Source organism: Fukomys damarensis, unplaced genomic scaffold, assembly GCF_012274545.1.
Source record: "Fukomys damarensis isolate Sample0158 unplaced genomic scaffold, DMR_v1.0_HiC HiC_scaffold_16, whole genome shotgun sequence".
Classification (NCBI taxonomy): Eukaryota; Metazoa; Chordata; class Mammalia; order Rodentia; family Bathyergidae; genus Fukomys; species Fukomys damarensis.
In genome coordinates, this window is record NW_022900928.1 from 2,710,150 (window position 1) to 2,728,566 (window position 18,417).

At 47.4% G+C, this 18,417-nt stretch overlaps 1 protein-coding gene across 9 annotated transcripts in view; it reads left to right on the forward strand.

The window, feature by feature from the left end:
* Mpped2 (metallophosphoesterase domain containing 2) overlaps nucleotides 1-18,417 on the forward strand; it is a 149,070-nt gene that overhangs the window by 47,895 nt on the left and 82,758 nt on the right. Inside the window, exon 1 of one of the 9 annotated variants that reach the window (XM_033764054.1) lies at nucleotides 5,769-5,879. The exons of the other annotated variants lie outside the window; for them this stretch is intronic. Within the exon in view, the coding sequence (XP_033619945.1) occupies nucleotides 5,825-5,879 (55 nt within the window). The 5' untranslated portion in view covers nucleotides 5,769-5,824. Of the gene's footprint in view, nucleotides 1-5,768; nucleotides 5,880-18,417 lie in introns of those variants that run through there. 9 annotated transcript variants of the gene reach the window in all.

An 18,417-nucleotide genomic window follows, 5' to 3' on the forward strand; every position in this document is an offset into this window, starting at 1 on the left:
AGAAATCCCTTTGAACACAACACCAGAGCCATGAACTTTTCATCACGGCTTTTTCTTTGGTCTGGATTGTCAGTTAGGGGCTTGGCTTCAGTTTCTCCAGGCCTAGAGGCAGAATGAAAATGCTTCCAAGGAAAATCTGAAGAAGGTTATCAGTATGTTTAGGAGCAGTGTATTAGGCATGGTTGTAATCAAGTGTGACTGTGACCAGCGGCCCAAATTGTAGACATAAAAATCAACTTTGCCCTTTCCAACAACTGCTCCTTCCAGAGAACTTGCTCTTACCTTGAAGTTTTCGAGCTGGTCTTTAGGAAAAGCTTTCACAGCCTGAGCAATATATGTTATTCTTATAATATGCATGTATTATACATGTGCATGCCTGATAACTGAGGAAAAAGGTATATGTGAAAAGAAAAGAAAATTACCCAAGGACAGAGGCAAGCACTTTAGGATGAATCCTTATTGATGTTTTCCTTTGATACACACACACACACACACACACACACACACACACATATCTTTTACCAAAACCATTAATTCTCCTTTGTAGGCTTTTTGATCTTAACAATACATCATGAACAATTTTCCACATTAATAAATACAACTAAGGTACTCCCCCCATGCTTTCATTGTACACACACGTATATCATAAAGATTCAGACATGCACCGTGCAAAGTAGAAAATACACACATTCCTGTGTAATTCTATCTCCAAACCATCACTGTGTTGCGCCGCAGTTTAGAGGAACTCCTATTCATTTCCACTTTGTACTCAGCAGCAGAACATTCTCAACATCTAAGGACTTCTGTTGAATGCTTATTTTTTAAAAATTAACAGAGCTGTGCAGATGATTGTGTAACTGAAAAAAATGAACTCACACCTGTTTTGGGATAGCTTTCTGTTGTATGGATTACTTTAACTCGTATAGTAGCACCTCGGTTACTGGACACCTGAGGCATTTCTATTCGTTTGTTATGACATGCATTGGAGTGGTGGACACCCCCTCTCGCTCTCCCTTGCAAACATCTTTAATTATATTCAAAGAACTCTTGCTTCAAACAACATATATATTTTTAAAAAGACATTTTCATTATGTGTTATCAAATTTCCTTCTACCAAGATTGCAGTTTGTCCTTAATATTTAAGGTAGTATTCGAAAGTTGGTGTCACACATTTTTTAGTATCCTCATTGTTAGCAAATCTTCATCCTTCGAGGGCTTTAGGGAAACCACTGCAGGGTCTTCCAATTGTGAAAATTGACTTGATTATTATGCAAGAGAAGTAAATAATAATTCAGAAAAACATTGAGATTGCTAATTATGGTAGTGTGTGTTTCCCGTCCTTGGGACACAACATCTGAAATCTGCAGCTTAAAGGAGAGATGTATTTTGGCTCATGGTCTCAGGGGGTTCAGTCCATGGTCGGCTGCTCCAAGGCAGAAACAGAATGGTGGAAGGGCCTCGAGGAGGAGAGCTGCTCACACCATGCAGCCAGGAGGCAGAGGGGAAGGGAAGAGCTGGGGATAGAAGATACACCCTTCCAGGTCACACCCCAGTGACCTTCTTCCACCAGCCCCCAATGCCAAGCCATAAACTCATCCGTGGATTATCCACTGGTGAGTTCAGAACCCCTTTGATACCTGTGAATTACACATTAATTACAGATTTTGGTTTTCTGTAAACAGTCAAAAATTATTAGGAACTGGAGCTAGTTGAGTGAAGACATGCTATTTTGAATAAAACGGTCACCTTCCAGAACGCCCACCTCTGAACACTTGAGCCTTGTGAAACATTTCCGATCTAAGTGGCAGAACCGCTGCATCCTGTCATTCAGTCGAGTCCCGCTGATAGTGGGCGAGCATACTGTGGGGTGGGGTGTGTGCCCATGCATCAAAGGCAGTATGGTAGCAGGTGGGGCCTGGCGCATCGGATTTAACCTGCCTGTACTTAAATCCTGGTGTCAACATTGTCGATTCTGTGATCTTCAGCTGACTCATCTGTAAAAGGGGAAACATTAATGCTTAGCCTGTCGAACCTCCAAGGATTGTAGTAAGGTTAAATTGGATCAGGAATACCCAGTGTGTATAGATAGTAAACAGGAAATGTTGCAGAGTAGGATTTCCCAGCATGCCTCACTCTCCTTTCCCTCCTGGTGGATGCATCTAACTCCTGGGAAGGCAGAAGATGAAGGGATGTTGGGGAGGAGCGGGCTTCAGGGAAAGCGGCCTTGCGGTGTCTTGTGCCACTGTGACCCACTCTGCCTAGGGAGTAGAGGGATGTGTAGGCACAGGGCTTTGTCTGGTCATTAGAAACTGGCTCATGTCCCCTTTCTGAGGACCTCAGACCAAACACATGTGATTCTTTGTCCTAACTTCTCATTAACCCCTGGGCCACCCAGGAGACCGCGTGGCTGTCCTTTCCCTGCTGTCTCGCTGCTGCTCCCTATCTGTGTCCTGACCCGTTTCCTGTTCTCTCTAGTGTCACTTCCCTTCTTCCAGAGCCTTCTGTGTGCACCAGCTCCTGTCTAACACACCCCAGCATGGCCAGGGTTTCGTCAGGTTCTTAAGGGCCATTTCCAGATGAGGTTTAGAACTCTTCACTCGATACTCTCCAACCATGGCTTACACGTTTCATTAAAGATTAAAAAAGCAGTAAGAAGTTATTAGGAACTGGAGCTGGTTGAGTGAAGACATGCCATTTTGTTTTGTTTTGGTACCGGGGATCGAACTCGGGTCCTTGTGCTTGCGAGGCAGGCCACTGAACCGCTGAGCTAAATCCCCAGCCCAAGACATGCCATTTTGTTTTGTTTTGGTACCGGGGATCGAACTCGGGTCCTTGTGCTTGCGAGGCAGGCCACTGAACCGCTGAGCTAAATCCCCAGCCCAAGACATGCCATTTTGAATAAGCACAATGGTGAGGTGTAGGACAACTATTTGCTGGTGAGGAGCCTATCACTCCCAAGGGCTGACTTCAGAACCATTGCGGCAGGGGCGGCCTATGGGACACGAATAGCCTCGTAGCTGTGTGACCACCGAATGGTCACAGGTACTAAGGAGGTGAAGGTGGGAGTCTTTGAGAAGGGCAAGACTTATGGAGGAGAATTTGCAAGAGCTCCCTGAGTCCAGAATTACCCATTGTGCCCATGGGGCTTCTCCTAAACACTATCTGATGTGTTGTGCTTCCCGGGCGTGGATTCATAATTCGATTTTCTTAGTTACCTTCCCAGAATTACACTTTATTTTATAGCTTCTAGGTTTCAAGTTCTTCATTCGGAGCTTTCATTCTTCTTAGGGTAAAATTCTGCATTCCAATAGGTGTCTGTGAGCTGCCGCCTGTGTCTGCACTCTCTCATGTGGGCAGTGGATCCAACACATGCAGTCTGCTTGTGTGCAGTGGCACAAGGGGGAGTGTTTGTCAGATCCACATAACAGCTGATTCATGCCTATTATCTCTTTACCCTTTTTTACATTAAAGAACCTTCTTTTGTCAAGTGAAACATTTCATGGTCTAAATCATGTGTGTAAATATATTTTGCCAATAAGGACAAATTAATTTTCTGGTAAAGTTCAGTTTTGATATAAAGGTGTGTTAAAATACTTGAGAGAGAAATAGACTCTAACACAGAATAGTTGGATGTCTCAAAACAGTAAGATTGCATTTTGTTTCATTAGATGAGATCACTAGTGAACTGAAAACTTGATAACTAGGCCCTCTGGGATGCTGTGAACCTAATCCCGTGTTCTGAGCAGCCATCTTAAATTACCTTATTTATATTGCTCCTAATTGATAGAGCCTCTTTCCTCCAAAGGACTCAGAGTACCTTTGCATATATGAGATCATTAATGCTAATAGTGGTCTAGGAGAGTTGATGAGGACAATGGGTGGAATGATGGTGGATGGATGGGTGGTGGATGGATGAATGGAGATCTAAAAGATGGAGGACAACTTGAGGTAACATTGGAGCCAACACAAGAGCTAGGCAGGAGCTAACGTCACTGAACATGACTGCACCATTTCAGTCTTGAATTCGCTTGCTTTCTCTTTGAAAGTCTCGATCTCCTGAAGAGAAACAAGGAGAGTAACACAGCCAAAATCCTTACTCCATCATCTTAACAGAAAAACTGGGCAAACACTTTCCTAAAGAAGGTGACTTTTTTTTTTTTGCATTTTACTGTGTTAGATTGTATCACTAATAAACACACATACAATTTAAAAAGAGCTCTTTAAAAATGCAAAGGGCTTTAACTTTCCCAAACCATTTAGTCCAAGAGGGAGAAGTGACCCAAGTGTCATTCTGAGTCTCAGAACAGGATCTTTGTGTGTAGAATCTCCTTGGTTCCATGCATCTCCCAGGGCATGGGACAAGCCTGGAGAGGGTGTAAGGACCAAGAGAGCAGGACCACTGCCCCGATGATCAGTACTACGTCCCCTGCTGGGCCTCAGGGGGCTCAGCTGTCTCGGCTGACTTAGTGCAGCTCTGTTAGTGGAGCACCCAGGACCAGGGGCTCCGTCTTTTCATGGGTCTGATGCTGTTTTTCATTCCATGCTAATTCTGCGTATCTACACCTGGACGTTACAGGGAACACTCATTTTTGTCATTGTCTCTCTTTCTCTCCCTCTCTGCTTCCCTCCCTCTCTCTCTATACTTGCGTGTAACTAGGGACTAGGCATTTTGCCCCAGGTGGTAGGGATATGTAGATACCTCAAACACGTATGGATTAAGCTGAATTAATATCTCCTCGAATTCTCCTCTTTCTCATGAATCTTCCTTCTGATTCACACGACCATTGACTCAGGGTCCTAACCCTCCTCTAACAGGGCTGTTTTTGTCATTTACTTCCTGAGTGTCTGCTAGACCACGGAGGCCGAGGCCAGCCTGCGTTCATCCTCCTGGAATTCGCTAATTATCACTAAAAGTGAGGCCTCGCCTGCTGGGCCTGAGATGCATTAACCGGAGATCCTCCCCTACGCTGAAGCTGGCCGGTGCTCCTTCCCATATTCTCATGGATGGAGAGTCCCAGACACAGGCTTTCTCCGTACAGGACCTCTAGCAGGCTGCTGTCTGCCTGGTGCATCTCAGGAAGGACAGGGTCGCATCTGCTGGGGAGCTCGAGGCTCTTCCAAGCTGGGTCTTCTCCTCTGCCCCACTTCCTGCACGCCAGGCTGTGTCTGGTCATGTTCTCTCTTTCTCCTTCTTAACCAGGGCAGCTCCTCCTGGAGCCTTTGTACTGACTGATCCTTCAGTCCCTTGGGTTTTGCAAACACTTCTCCTTTCGCCGTTTCATTGTCAGTCTTCCCCCGCGTGCATCTCTGCAAGGCCTGGACTCATTGGGCGACCCTGTCCCCTCTGCACCTGGCGTGGAAAGGCTGCTCTCAGAATGTGACTGAGAGTAGAGCTGGGGTCCCTCCCGTGCCTGTCCCGATCTGCAGAGGAAACAGGGCCTTTTTGCTGAAGGACGACTACCGGTCATGTTGGTCGTGCTACTTGCCTGCCAACCCTGTTCCCCTCCTTCCAAGAATTCTTGTTCGTTCCTTAAGACCCAGCTCAAGTTGGCTGTGTTCTGGAGCAGGCCTTGTCCTTCCGCTTTTCCCCCTCCATCCTGTGTTCAAAACCACCGGGTCTCATGACTTCTGTGACTTCCGGTCTCTCGGTGACCAGCTGCTGAGCGGCTCTCCCAGTGGAGTCTCTAGCAAGTGACGATTCTTTGATAAGCGTGTGGTTTTTCCGCTCTTCCTTGTTCCCCCACCCTGCACACAGCGTGCGGCTGCCCCACACGTCAGCCTTCTCTGCTCCAGAGCAGGGAGGAGCCCTCAGGAACTGGAGGACATGAGTCTGGCGGTGTGTCCCGGGAGTGTTGTCACAGGCCGTGTCGCTGGTAGAGGTGTGTGGCTTTGCTGTGGACGTCACAGTCCTGCGCTGGAAACTTCTGAATGCTTCTGTAGGCCCTCGCGGGTCTGTGCGTGAGATCGGCCTCTCGTGGACCCCTCGCCGTGGCTCTGAACTTCTGATCCCGCATGCGTCCCCACCTCCCCGCCTCCTGCAGTTCACTCCCGCAGGAACCGGACCCCAGCTGTCCCTGGCTTGCACGTGACGCCTCCCCGGCCCTCCCAGCTTCCCGTCTGTCTCCCCGCTCCCCACCTTTGACTGATAAATTTTCATTATTGGTTTTGCGTGAACGTCTGCAGGGCTCCGCTCCGCCTGACCCCTGTGGTCACTTAGCGATTACACGCGCCGGCCGAGGTAATTTATTCACTTTGTTTTGGTGTGAACATGTCCCACGGGGCTTGTAACTGCTGTAATCGCTTGACCCTGGTGACTGCTAAATGCTTTAAACACAGTTATTTTAAATTTATAATTGTTTTCATTAAAAACCCCTTATAGTAACTTCACCGACCTCGTTGTCAGCGTGGCGCTGGGTGCAGGGGAAGGGTGGAAATGTGACGGTGCAAGTGAGGCCGTGCTCGCCAGTCCGACTGGGTGGCAGGGCAGCGCTCGGCCTGCACACTCACGCGGAGCCCAGCAGGAGGGCGGCAGCAGAGGACGCAGTCGGCAGGGCCCGGAGCAGCCTGGCGGGAGGGGACACCAAGGTCCTCCCCGGCCAGCCTGCTAGCGCGAGCCAGCCCTGGTTGATGGGTGACTTTTTAACTCACTGTTGTAATGTTGGTTCCTGGAAATGTTCCAGGTTTTCCAAAAGCTGCAAACCTGGTGCAGTGAACTCCCAGTTACCTTTTGTACAGATTCCACGTTTGATAGTGTTTCGCGTTGCCGTTTTCATTCTTTCTGCCTGTGTGTGTGTGCGCGCGCGTGAAACTTCCTTCTGTGAAATTAACATTTTCTCTTCCATTTTAAACAGTAGCGCTAAGAACTACCATGTATTAGGCAGTGAGCGGGCACCGTGCTAGTGGCATTTTGGGCACACACTGGTGCCTGCTGTTTGCCCACCCAGCCAGTATGTGAGGAAGTGACTCACTGTGTAAACAGCAGAGGCTTTGAACAGCAGGGAGGCCCGCCCTGGGCCATACAGCTGTTCTGGGGTGCACAGGAACCCAGTGGGACGGGGCAGTGCTGCATTTGTTTCACTTTTAAATTCCCAGGTCGCACTGAGGAAGATCAGAAGATATGTTTACCTCAGGGAATTACCTAATGTGTTTTTGGCTCCAGAGTATGCTGCCTGGGATCTTAATTCTCCTAGTCCTTGGTACCGCTGGTCAGGTGATGCCTTTGGGGCTGGCCGCGTGGAGTGACTTCCACAAGCACCAGGCTGGGTACATTTGCAGTTCAGCATCAGGGAGGATTCAGTCCAGAACGCGCTGTATGTCCTTACATTTTGCTTTGTTCATTCATGTTTTTAATTTTCTTTGTTTTATTGCTTGAGAAAGTGAGGGCAGTTTTGCATTTTCATTTAAAATATCTCTGTATTTTCCACTGTGTTACTCCTAGTCAGGGCTGCTGCTGATCCGTGATGCTTTGCTGTAAACTGGGCGTCTCCCAGAGCCCTGTGGGTTTATGCCTGGTAGTGGCAGACACTCCCACTCAGTTTCCTGACTGCTGAGCCTGACCTATCTATAACACACTTTGCAACTGTACGCTACAACCCTGTCTCCTCTTTCAATTTTACTCAAATGAGCATTCTTTTCATTTGTTTTAGTTTTCATTTTTCATTACCTATCTTTTTATTCTTATGCTGGAATTTGTTTTTATCACCTTATAACCTTTTGATATTGTGCTATATGTTATTTTCAGGTATAGTCTTAGGAAACTAAGAGTATTTAGGTCATTTGATGTTAGCATTTGTTATAATCTGTAAAACATACATAATTATAAAAGAAGTTATAAAAATTCCCTTAATCAAAACTGTCTGCTCCTAATTTTGGAAATTGGGGGAGTTTTTTTTTTTTTAATGATGTTCCAGAAAAGAATCACATTGAAGAAAAAGCAGTTTTTAATTTTAGTTACACTGTTGGTATTTCCCATTTTTGGCACATCAGGAATTTGTTTTAAAATTGCATTCAGTGCATCCAGACTGAATAATTAAGGAGCTGACGGCAGCGTGCGTGCACATTGATCTCTCAGATTTAAATGGCATTATGGAACGCTTTGTGTTCTTTATGAAATTCTGTGAAATGTTTTTCCCCAGTGGCCTTTTCTTTTTCAACTCTGTTCAAACTTCAGGAGGAGGAAAGACATGGCCCTTGCTCCTTCTAATTTCAGGGCCCAGTCGTCCACTTAAACCATGTTTCTTCTTTCCTTCCTGTCATTTTTGTGATCCTCCCTTACACTCCACATTGAGTTTTTCACCTTTGTCTGGAGGAAGGCTGGTGGGCGAACTTTGTTTTTATTTGAAGAGATAAGACAACTGACCATAAGACGTACAACCTCTGAGCTTTGAGTCCTCTATAAACTGTCAAGAATGAAATTTCCTCACTTTCTGACTCTAGTCATGGTACTCAGCTCTTTGAGATCCAGTGCTCACTAAGCCCTGTGCAATTGTTTCTTTTTACCAGGTGTGTTTGGGATTGGTGACCAGCCAGAGGAGACTGAGGACGGTTTTAGTGGTGGTGATAACAGTCCTAGGAGGAGGCATGCTACAATAGTTAGCTATAATTTTTTTTCTAGGACTGGGAATTGAACCCAGGGTTTTTGTGGTGACCTATGTCCCCAGCCCTATTCTTGTATATTTAATTTGAGACAGGGTCTTGATAAGTTGCCTAGGCTGGACTTGAATTTTCCATCCTCCTGCATCTGCCTCTCAGAATGCTGGGCCTTTAGGTGTGTGCCACCACACTTGGCAAATTGGCTATAACTTATGAATTTTGGTGGGACTTAGGAAGCTTAGTTGATACTTTGAATGTTCATCATGTATTCATCATTTGAGGAATCTGTTCTTTCTAGAAAGCCTGAGTTCAGAAAGCAAAGTAGCCACAAAACCTAAAGATGACTTACATTTGATTTGAAAAATTAATCTTCTCACTAGCACATTTAGCAATAAACTAATCGTTCTATGAAAATGAACAGAAGCTCCAACCACAGGTGTCTCCCATACTGCAAATGTACCTCCCATTTCTGGAGGTTTTGCTCTTTGAAGAGCCTGAGAATGGGGAGGTGTGGGAGAACACTTTCTGCATTCACAGGTGCCTGCAGAAGTGGTTCCTCCTACGTTGGTTCCAACCCTCTGCTCCACTGTGACAGGGACTAGAGTGTCAATCCAGAAAGTCAAACAAAGCATGAAACCATGCAGGTAACTGTAGAGCCAGACAGTTTGAACATAAAGCCCATAGTTGTGTGTGCCATGACCAATCCTCCTGGGTGGTGTCCAAGCCTGTCTTTTAGCTGTGGACACAGTGGTTAGAGGTTAGTGCCATCACACATACAACTTCTCATCTTCAAATGGATCCTGTTTATTGAATTTCCATTTTGACTTATGCATAATTGGTGAGAATGTAAAGATGCTTTAATGCAATCTGTGTGGAGAGTCCTTAGATTTTTAGGTGTTTTAGAGTAATGTATAGATACATTTGTATTAGGTGACTGCTGAAATGTACTTCTTACACAGACCGGCTTGGGGATACCATAGCTGCAAGTGAGTCGGGCAGTTGGGCACACAGCAGCCCTGCACAGCTATCAGCAAGAATGGCCGCTGACTTGTGCTCAGCACTATGGGCAGCCAGCTCTCTGTGTGTCTCAGAGAGACTGGAGACTCATACTCACAGGGAAAAGATTGTGTAGAAAATTTAGAAAGATCCCAAACAGAAGCCTCATGTGCTCTGGAGATTGTAATTTGCCCTGGCCTCTTTGGGTAGTTCTCAGTCATGAGGTTTTAGTCTCACCTGTGACCTGGCTGCTCTCCTGGGTAATGTTTTATAAGAAGTCCTAGATAAAGCTCTGTGATAACAAGCATGCATTTATGATTCACAAGTCAGTGCACACAGATGTGGCTCTCAAGTTGATTGTAAATAAGCTAAAAGGCCTTCCAAGGTGAGATTTCATCCTATGAGGTCAAAGGAAGGAGCTTACATTTTAAGGAGGGCCAAGTCTTCTAGAAATGGGCTGACCAAGGCCAGTACTGACTCCCTGTGCTGTGACTGGAGTAGGAAGTGGCACAAGCTTCTGCCGTCCTTGCTGATTTCCTGTCAGAGGGCTGAGCTGGGGGAGTCTGGTACTGTTTCCCTTCTCACTGGGATCCTCTCCGTCCCCCAGGGAGTGTGAGGGATACAGACTCGTGGGACACACGGCAGACCTGTGAGCTTGCGCTGAGGTAGGGCTGCCAATCTCTCAACTTGGAAATTTGGAATTTCTGGGTAGCTGCTTCATGAGATGTACGGCGTACAGTATTTCATGCCTCCAGCTGCAGAATCCAACAAAACTCCTCAGTATCGCAGTGTGTGAAAACTCCCTCTGCCAGGTGCTTGAATCTAACCTTTTAGAAAATGTGAGCTTTCGGTATTAAGAAACTACCCAGTGTCCACGAGACTGTTTTCATGTACCCTAATGTGAAATACAGACACACAGCAGCGACAGTACCTATAAAAACAAGACTTGCGCAGAGCCATGCCTTGCCTTCCCGGTCAGAGAGAACAATGCTTTTTGGATGGAGGACAAGCAGTCTCACCCGGGACATGGGTCCCTGGCTGGGGATGTGGCGTGGGCAGTGGGAGGGACACGAGCTGCAAACTTTAGTACAATGCATAATGTTGGAAGAAATTTCATCCTATCATAAAGATTAGCAGGCTGTGTAATTCAATTTAAAATTGGTCGGCGTGTCCTGACTGTTATAAGGCCTTTCGTTTTTGTTTTATCACCATTCCATTATTCTTTGTCACACGCCCTTCCAGAAGGGAGCGCACGGCTGACGTCTCTTCCCACATTTCCACCATTGGAGAGATGGTTGGTGAATGCAAGAGATTATCTTCAAATGAGTTAGGAAAACGCTTACTCAATTGAATGCGCCCTTGTTTTCTTTCGCCATTTTTTTAAACATAAAATGAATTTCTTCTACGCAAGCAACCATTGAGAGTGCTGTTCTTTCAAAAGCGTTTTCTGGACACACAGCCTGGTTCCCAAAACCCCCACGCTAGCACTTCTCTGCAGTGCTGTGGGCCACTGGAAACCTGAACGTGGGAGCTTCCATTAAGGCAAGACCGACAGACCCGCGTCTGATGGCAATTACCCAGGGGTTAATAAGTGTCCATAGAGTGACTGTGTTTATTTTCTTTATCACAAGAAAAATGAGCAGCTTCCAGAGCCGTGCCTCCTGCTTGTTGCGAGCAGCCTTGGTGACTTGCTAATTAACTGTTTCGCTTCCAGGGCTTCCTGGGCTGGGCTCCGTTTAATATTCATGTTAGGGAAGTCCTAGACCCATTAGCCAAAGTGGCCGAAAACAACGAAAGGCAATCCGGGGAACACTGGCCCTCATGCGCTTCTGTGCGTACAAGGAATGAAGAGCTACTGAAATAATCATCCGAGACCTGGAAGTGCCGGACACATCTGGGAAGAGAGCGCATCCTGTTAGTCTCCACGTTCAGCTCTCTTCTAGCCGGCGGAAACGTACAGATTTATTAGTGTTCTGGAGGCCTAAAACCCTGTCTGCCACTCTGACATCAAAGCAGCTCCCCAAGGGAAAAGCAGCCCTCAAGCTGTGCACAGGCCTGGCAGAGCCTCTTGAGACTTCAGTGTGGCCTCGTGTGGGGTGCGGTGTGGCCGCGCGGACCCCACATTTGTGTTGGTCCTGGGTTAGTGTCTTCCCCTCCCGTCACACTCATGCACCCTGACTGTAGTGCCCAGAAGACTGTCCTGGTGGACTCGTGAGCCTGCTTTATTTTAGCTCTTTATGACCAGTCTAGCCTTTTGGAAGGTTCCTGAAATAACTGTGACCTTGGCTGGGTGGGACTTCCAGATTTTGTCGCTCAGAGTGTGTGTCACGCCTGCTGCCCGTGAGGCAGGAGGAAGGCTGGCTGCCGAGAAGACAGGAGAACGTGGAGCCTCGTGGTCTGAGAGGCTGCAGGAAGCTCGTTAACCCTGGTTTATGATCCTGCTGCATGAGGAATTAGGAATCGTGTCACTGCTCCAGCGGGAGTGAACTCCTGAGGCTTTCTCCATACCCACTGAAACCAGAGTGACGAGGTTGACAGGAGCCCTTCATTCAGTTTGTCCTGTTGCGTTTGTCTCATCGTGGGCAGCTCCTTCTCCAGCTCTGAGTTCCTGTCCACCAAGCCCCTGCTCTGCCATCTCCCAGACTCGGCTTCCCAGGCTGTCGCTCCAACCTGTGGAGTCAGCTTCCCACTGAGGGTCCCGAGAGCCCCAGGGGAAGGTGCTGTCATGCCGCCCGCACTCCTGTCCTCTCCTCTCCTGCACCTTTGGAGGCGCAGCTGCATCCTCCCCACCCTCTGCCCCGCTCCCCGCGGAGCCCCTGGACAGCGTCTGTAGGGGGGCTGGTGATTCTTCTGACTGTCCCAAGATTCAGTAGGCAGATGTGTGGAGGAAGGAGTGTTTCTGGGCTTGAAAGTGCGGGGGCCTGGTGGGGACGATGGGGACCCAGGCTCTTTCAGGATTCTCCTGGCCCATCCTCATGTGCATTTCTGCCCCCAAACTGGAAAAGTGACCTCCAGTGCCCCAGCCTGCCATAAGATGTGAAAGTGAGCAGCAGAGAGAGGGCTGCTCCCTCCGGCGTATCTCTTTGTGGAGGGGACAGTCAGCCAGGGCTGATGACACGGACTCCCTACACGGGTTCCTTCTGGGCCAGGGAAGTGGACGAATGGAGATTCACTACCTGAGTATAAGAAGGGGGCCCTGCCTGAGCACATGGCTTCCCCAGGAAGAGGAAGACAGCAGTGAGCAGCCGGGACCCTGCTACCCAGCTAAGTGGGGTGGCTTGGAGCAGGTCGTCCCCAGAGTCTGCTGTGCTTAGTCTCCTACACAAGCTCCTGTAGGGCACCGGGAAGAGAGTGGTCTGCACTCTTTCTGGAAGGAGCCCCTCTGCTGTGACTGATTCAGAGCATAGCACGGTGCTGTGGCGTGGCCTGTGATGATGACAGCCTTGGGCAAATTTTAGATACACCACGCTTATCACCTTGTTTCCTAGGTGTATCTTGGAGTATTTTAGCTTTGCTTTTTCCTGTATTGCTTGCCTTCCTCCCTCCCGCCCTTCTTTCCATTTCATCCCCAGCCCATGCTGTAGAGCAACCCCAGCCCCCTTCTCTAGGAGGAGAGGCTTTGAGGTCCCCGTACCTTTTCCAGTAGAAATGGTGACGGGAAGGAAGGGTACAGAGTTCTGCTCTGTGTCCTGGTCCCGAAGGTCTGACAGGCTGTGCCATCATGCCATTGTGCATTTGCCGGCCGGCTCTTGCCAGCAGCCTAGCTCCTTCCTCTCTTAACCGTCTGAAGCTGGCAGTTGAGACTCCTGAGATCTCGTGAGAAGAACCCTTTCAGCTTTCCAGCTCATTAGCTGTCACCATCAATGGGTCATCAAGACTTGGGCAGACACTTGGCTCGAACCGGAGCCTGCCAGTCAGAGTGGCAGGGACCCTGGGCTAGATCTGCAGGAAGAGAGACGAGGCCAGAGGAAAACAGCTGCATGTCACGTGACTGTGAGCATTCCCTTCAGGTGGCCTGGGTTCTGCAGTGGAGGACTGAGGAGTTTCTCTGTCTGTGCACTGGGGTGAAAGTTGGTCAAGAGGCTTTCCCTTCTCCTCCTTAAAGAGTCGTGCTGTTGGCCACTCAGATCATGTCTCGATGCTAGAAGATGGAAAGGGAGAGCACAGGTGCAGAAGGAGAATGTTGTTCCTCGAGGTCATGGCCTACTCTGTCCCCAAATGGAGACCAGAAACTCATTTTTAAAGACTCCCTGAATAATTCAGAAGACTCCCATGTCTAGGAACAGCTAGCCTGCTGGGGCTATATCAGGCCTTACAATGATTACAGCCCTGGTGCCCTCAATTTCTAGGGTTCTAGGAATCGAATCATATGGAACAGGGAGCTGCCCTGGGCTCCCATCCTCAACCTGGCTTCAGCCTCAGCAGACTTATTTTCAGTGTGTGTGTTTTTTTTAGTTCGAGATTCCTCACAACGTTTGCTTTGAATGAAGCTTTCGCTGCACTCCACCCTTGTCCCACTGTCCCACCGCACAGTGTGTGGTCCAAGATAGAGGGTTTTGTGACTCCCCATCCTCACCCAGCCCTGACGGAGTGGTGGGAGAGACCCGTGAGCGCAGGTGACCAGGGCGTGGTCATTTGGAGGTGGCCAAGGAAAATGCCTGGGAAAGGGGAGCCTGGACCCAGGAGCAGAGTCCTGGAATGCTCTCCTCGCACTGCTCAGTGCCGGTCAGCACAGTCCTCAGGACATTGCGTCGCTGCCTGTGGGACATTCCTCGGTTAAGACAAACCACAGAGGTAGAGGACAAGAAAGTAAGCAAATAGGTTGTGATTGCTGAACTTCTCTGAGCTACCTAGCACCCCAGGCAACGACAGCACCACCACCGACCACACCTCCACCCCTAAAACAAACACCAGCACCGAGACACCACCACCAGCACCAGCAACAGCAGCGGCACGACTGTGTGGACAGACGCACATGTAGTTCTGCTTTACATGTTACCTCCTCAGAGCCGATTCAACACTAGACTCTTAAGCTTTCTTCACTAAGGCAGAAAGTTGAATAAACGCACTTTAGAGAGATTTTTGATTACAAGAATTTTTTTTTGAAATCAACTAATCAAAAGTAGAAGATTTCTGTGTCTTAATGTTCTCATAAAAATTGATACTTTATTTTATTTTATTTTATTTATTTATTTTTTTGGTACCGGGGATCGAACTCAGGTCCTCACATTTGCAAGGCAGGTAGGAGAAAAAATTGAGATTTTTAAAGAAACCAAGTTCTAGGTGCACTCTTTTGCACACAACCAGCGTGTGTGAGTGGGTGTGCATGCCGTGCTTGCCCCTGGAAAGCTATCTGTACCCTCACGTGGTGTTACACAGGATCAGGCAGTCTGCTTCCTGCACGTCTCTGCTGCTTATTGATAAGGGGTGGGAGACAGAAGATGTTGACTGATTTCTCTCCATGAGACCCGCAGTGATCGCCATGTGTAGTAGTTCCCTCTGTTACTGCCTGTCTTAGTGCCTGCTGATTCCCACCCTTCTCCATCTGTCATCATCTGCATTATGTTAGCGGGCCTTCTCCTCCTTCCTGTCTGTCGGTCCCGCCTGAGCACAAGTCCATAAGGGCAGGCACCCTTGCTGTTCAGGAATCGCTATTCTCGGCCGTCACTAAGAGAGCTGCTTGTCACTTCCCAGCATCCCGGGAATATCTGTTGAGTGCTGTATTGAGATTGTGACCACCCGTGGGCATTCTGAGACCCTGGTTCAAATCTCAGCCTGAGTTTATGGAGGACTCAGATATGATGAGATTCAACAGGTTCTGGTGAGATTTCTTTCTCACAAACGTGATGGATTAGAAAAGAGATTGAAACTTGAAATGAGTCAAAGGGAATAAAAGAAAGGAAAAGGAGGTAACTCACAAAGTGGGCGAACCTGAGAAAGTGGAGCTGAAAACGAAATGCTACATGAGAGTTGGAAAAGAAGATCCGTTTAACCTGAAGATTTGAAATGTGGCCAAAGTTTCTAGCAAAAGATCAACTTTACAAGTTCTGAACAGGTCTGAATAGAAGTTTTTGGAGTTCTCAGTTCTGGAGAATTATGTTAAATTCTACAAAAACACTTTTCCTTCCTACCAGTATATCTAATCTCCAATTTCTGCTCAAAACACTCCAAATAAATTAATTTTTTTCAAAAAATAGCATTTTTGGGCTGCGGATTTAGCTCAACGGTTTGGTGGCCTGCCTTGCAAGGGCAAGGACCTGAGTTCGATCCCCAGTACCAAAAAAAAAAAAAGCATTTTTTTCAAAGAAACTTTATCTCCATTTTTAGCATTTGAGTCGGTGATTTTGCGTGTGGCATAGTGATGTGCATCTTAATCCCAGCACTCTGGGAGGCTGAGGCGGTTGAACAGTAAGTTTGAGGACAGCCTGGGCAATTTAGGTATTTGGTTAGCCCCTGTCTCTGAGGTTTGGGGAGCTGGAGGTTTAGCTTAGTGTGGAGGTTCTGGGTTCAAACTCCAGTACCACACACACACACACGCACGCACACACACACACACACACACACACACACTCAGAATCAACAGTTTGGGTTATAGCCCACACTTTGAGAATAACCCCAGTGAAAAATGAAAGCTGGTATTTCAGAGGCACGCAGAGGTAAAATACCATGGTTGGGATGAACCCGCCTCTGAGGGGGGTTATACACTGATGTATAAGAATTTTTGCTCCAAACTTTCAGAAATTGCCTCGGTATGTGAAGTGAAGAAAGGTGCCAGACTGGCTGAGGGAAAGGGAATGTAGTTCTTTTTCTGCTTATAGAAAAACAATAAGTGAGAATTGGGATATTGGAGTCATGGAAGATCTTTACCATTGTGTTTTATTAATGGTGTCTCAGCTGTAGTAGCAGAGACAAAAGAAAAGTTTGGAAGAAAGGTGGTTGGACCCCGAGAGCTCATTTCTATCACCTTAAATTGCTCTCTGATTGAAGTTCACAGGCAAGAAGGCTAAACAGATGTCAGGGAGAAAAGCCCTTAAGTTCTGAGAGTAGAGGTTACAAAAGGAGAGGAAAGAGAACTCTAAGAACGAAATTTCTTTCACTTTCGTTTTTGAGCTGTGATGAAATGAGTGAGTGTACCCCTGGGTGTTAAGGGATGATACTTGCAAATAGTAAGAGTTATTTTAGAAATCAGGAGTCATGATCCTAAGCAGAGTTTTCAGCCAAGTCTCTGAAATTTTCAAATCGGTGGAGCAAACCACGTGGATTATTTCTGCCTCTGAAACTGCTCCTGCCTGGTGTGATACTGCAGAAGAGGGAGCACTGTTCTGACAGAATAAGGTGTCTCCTGTCCTCAGAGGAGTCATACAGTCCAGCTGTTGATCTGAGCCCTGGGAACAAAGGCTGGAAAATCCTTAAGTGAATAGTGTCAAACAAGCAGCCATAATTCTCTTCTCCTTTGAAAAGGTGATATATTATTTGTGTGATGTATATAGTTCATCTGTTAATCCATTTGTTTTTTCACTCATTCTGTAAATTGGAGACCTTATTATATTTAGGCCCATCTGTATGCCTTCTGAGCCTCCCTTTTAGAGTTGGTGTCTCAATGGCTGCCCAGAGCTCATGCGCTCACAGGTGGGGCTTTTCAAGGGTAGCTGAAACTAGGGTGTGTGATACTGGGATTAAGATCACTTGGTAACTAATTGGGTTTAGCTTTGTTCTGGGTGTGGGTAATGGGAGCTCCCACCCTGGGCGTGGGGGGCCGGCTGGCATCAATCAGTAGGCTTGTAGCTTGGATGGAATCTGAAAGGTACAGAAAGAAGGCTGCTTGTTGCTGCCTCCTGCCTACCCTGCCATGGGCTGTTTCTTCTTTGCGATGCTTCTCTGCGATGCTGCTCTGCCTTAGACAACAGCTGATTAGGGACTGAAACCTCTACAAACTGTGAGCCAAAATAAGCCTTTTGTCCTTTAACTTGTGGGTGTTGGGTATTTTGTCTCAGCAATGAGAAAAGTAACTGAGACACTCTCCAACAGAGAAGTCCCCTCAGTTTCTCAGTAGCAGATGAATGGTGTATCTCTGAATGTATATAACTGGTGACATTTTGGAATAAACTAAAAATAGGATCTGGAATACTCACACCGCATGTTGACTCTAACATTTAGGTTCATGCTACTCATATCCATGTGAACTTCAACAAGTTTACCTCTCCATTTGTTCATTTGACAAACACTTAACTGAAGCTCACTGGGAATAAAAAGATGAGTAGCGTGTAGTCTGAGCTCTCTTGAGGTCCAGAGTCAATGTGGGGAGGGAATTTGGAGAAATTCTCATTCCGTGATCTGTGAGCTTGCCAAGAGGAATAGCAGCCAGCAGGGGCTGGATTACCAAGGCCCAACCCCATAGCCAGGATCTTGGCCTTTGGTCTGTAGGCCATGCTAGAGGATCTGGGCGGACTGGAAGGTGACTGAGTATCCGTGTGTGTGTGTCTGTGTGTCTGTGTGTGTGTGTGTGTAGGGGGGCTATGTATGGTTAGATCTGTGTTCTGGTAGATCACCCCAACTTTAGTTTGCTAGGGCTTCATAACACGTCCTCAGATTATGTGGCTTGAACAATAGACAGTTACTTTCTCACAGTCCTGGGGATGAAGTTCAAGATCAGGCAGGTCTGGTTCCTCCTCGGGTTCTGTCCTCGGCTTGCAGAGAGTTCTGTTCTTGCTGTGTCTTCGTGCAGTCTTTCCTTTGCAGTCCTGGTGTCTGTGGATCCATATTCCTTCTTAGAAGGACCCTAGCCAGGTTGGATCAGGCCACTCGAATGGCCTTATTTTAATTTCATCA